The sequence below is a fragment of the Rhinopithecus roxellana genome, chromosome 3 (genome assembly GCF_007565055.1).
Source record: "Rhinopithecus roxellana isolate Shanxi Qingling chromosome 3, ASM756505v1, whole genome shotgun sequence".
NCBI classification, from domain to species: Eukaryota; Metazoa; Chordata; class Mammalia; order Primates; family Cercopithecidae; genus Rhinopithecus; species Rhinopithecus roxellana.
In genome coordinates, this window is record NC_044551.1 from 157,849,589 (window position 1) to 157,852,380 (window position 2,792).

The 2,792-nt window shown below is 52.5% G+C and overlaps 1 protein-coding gene across 1 annotated transcript; it reads left to right on the forward strand.

Annotated features, from left to right (window-relative positions):
- Window positions 1–2,792, forward strand: PCDHB8 (protocadherin beta 8). Its single transcript, XM_010388210.2, has one exon. The coding sequence runs from the start codon at window positions 241–243 to the stop codon at window positions 2,644–2,646; it is 2,406 nt and encodes an 801-aa protein (XP_010386512.1). The 5' UTR covers window positions 1–240; the 3' UTR covers window positions 2,647–2,792.

Genomic DNA, 2,792 nt, shown 5'->3' on the forward strand with positions numbered 1-2,792 from the left:
TGCAGGATAAGAAGGTATAAACCAGAACCGCAGCTGCAACTCCATTAACCGGCAAAAAGCAGCAGAACCTGGAAGCCCATGGGAAGCTTGGATGCCAAAGAGAAGACGGCAGGGTCCTCTGGAGAGGACTATTCTCTGCAATATTTCTGAGGTATCTGTGGAATAACTACAGCCTCAGATACTGGGGACTTTACAGTCCCACAGAACCGTCCTCCCAGGAAGCTGAACCCACCAAGAACAATGGAGGCCAGCGGGAAGCTCATTTGCAGACAAAGGCAAGTCCTTTTTTGCTTTCTCCTTTTGGGCTTATCTCTGGCGGGCGCGGCGGAACCTAGACGCTATTCTGTGGTGGAGGAAACTGAGGGCAGCTCCTTTGTCACCAGTTTAGCAAAGGACTTGGCTCTGGAGCAGAGGGAATTCTCCAGGTGGGGGATTAGGGTTGTTTCCAGAGGGAACAAACTGCATTTGCAGCTCAATCAGGAGACCGGCGATATGTTGCTCAATGAGAAATTGGACCGTGAGGATCTGTGCGGTCACACAGAGCCCTGTGTGCTACATTTCCAAGTGTTGCTAGAGAGTCCCTTCGAGTTTTTTCAAGCTGAGCTACAGGTAATAGACATAAACGACCACTCTCCAGTATTTCTGGACAAAGAAATGTTGGTGAAAGTGTCAGAGAGCAGTCCTCCTGGGACTACGTTTCCTCTGAAGAATGCTGAAGACTTAGATGTAGGCCAAAACAATATTGAGAACTATGTAATCAGCCCCAATTCCTATTTTCGGGTCCTCACCCGCAAACGCAGTGATGGCAGGAAATATCCAGAGCTGGTGCTGGACAAAGCGCTGGACCGAGAGGCAGAAGCTGAACTCAGGTTAACACTCACAGCACTGGATGGTGGCTCTCCGCCCAGATCTGGCACTGCTCAGGTCTACATTGAAGTCGTGGACGTTAACGATAATGCCCCTGAATTTGAGCAGCCTTTCTATAGGGTGCAGATCTCTGAGGACAGTCCAATAGGCTTCCTGGTTGTCAAGGTCTCTGCCACGGATATAGACACAGGAGTCAACGGAGAGATTTTCTATTCACTTTTCCAAGCTTCAGATGAGATAAGCAAAACTTTTAAGGTCGATTCCTTGACAGGAGAAATTGAACTAAAAAAACAACTCGATTTCGAAAAACTGCAGTCCTATGAAGTCAATATTGAGGCGAGAGATGCTGGAGGCTTCTCTGGAAAATGCACCATTCTGATTCAAGTGATGGATGTGAATGACCATGCCCCAGAAGTTACCATGTCTGCATTTATCAGCCCAATACCTGAGAACGCGCCTGAAACTGTGGTTGCACTTTTCAGTGTTTCAGATCTTGATTCAGGAGAAAATGGGGAAATAAATTGCTCCATTCAGGAGGATCTACCCTTCCTCCTGAAATCTTCTGTGGGGAACTTTTGTACTCTACTAACAGAGAAACCACTAGACAGAGAAAGCAGAGCTGAGTACAACGTCACTATCACAGTCACTGACTTAGGGACACCCAGGCTGACAACACACCTCAATATGACCGTGCTGGTCTCAGACCTCAATGACAACGCCCCCGCCTTCACCCAAACCTCCTACACCATGTTCGTCCGCGAAAACAACAGCCCCGCCCTGCACATCGGCAGCGGCAGCGCCACAGACAGAGACTCAGGCACCAATGCCCAGGTCACCTACTCGCTGCTGCCGCCCCAGGACCCGCACCTGCCCCTCGCCTCCCTAGTCTCCATCAAGGCGGACAACGGCCACCTGTTTGCCCTCATCTCACTGGACTATGAGACCCTGCAGGAGTTCGAGTTCCGCGTGGGCGCCGCGGACCTCGGCTTCCCGGCGCTGAGCAGCGAGGCGCTGGTGCGCGTGCTGGTGCTGGACGCCAACGACAACTCGCCCTTCGTGCTGTACCCACTGCAGAACGGCTCCGCGCCCTGCACCGAGCTGGTGCCCCGGGCGGCCGAGCCGGGCTATCTGGTGACCAAGGTGGTGGCGGTGGACGGCGACTCGGGCCAGAACGCCTGGCTGTCGTACCAGCTGCTCAAGGCCACGGAGCCCGGGCTGTTCGGTGTGTGGGCGCACAATGGCGAGGTGCGCACCGTCAGGCTGCTGAGAGAGCGCGACGCGGCCAAGCACAGGCTGATGGTGCTGGTCAAGGACAATGGCGAGCCTCCGCGCTCGGCCACCGCCACGCTGCACGTGCTCCTGGTGGACGGCTTATCCCACCCCTACCTGCGGCTCCCGGAGGTGGCCCCGGCCCAGGCCCAGGCCGACTCGCTCACCGTCTACCTGGTGGTGGCGCTGGCCTCATTGTCGTCGCTCTTTCTCTTGTCGGCTCTCCTGTTCGTGGCGGTGCAGCTGTGTAGAAGGAGCAGGGCGGCCTCAATGGGTCGCTGCTCGGTGCCCGAGGGTCTCTTTCCAGGACATCTGGTGGACGTGAGCGGCACCGGGAACCTGTCTCAGAACTATCAGTACGAAGTGTGCCTGGCAGGAGGCTCAGGGACAAATGAGTTCCAGTTCCTGAAACCAGTATTACCTAATACTCAGGGCCATTCTTTTGGTCCAGAAATGGAAGACAACTCTAACTTTAGGAATGACTTTGGTTTCAGCCTTCAGTTAAAATAATTGTTTTCGTATTACATATTTTAATTTTTATGATCAATTCAAAGTAACGGTTTTCTGTGAACATAGTATAAATTTTAAATTACACTAAATTTACCCATAGTATTTCTCTTGTTTTCACTGTTTTTAAAAATGATACTCATCTTCTC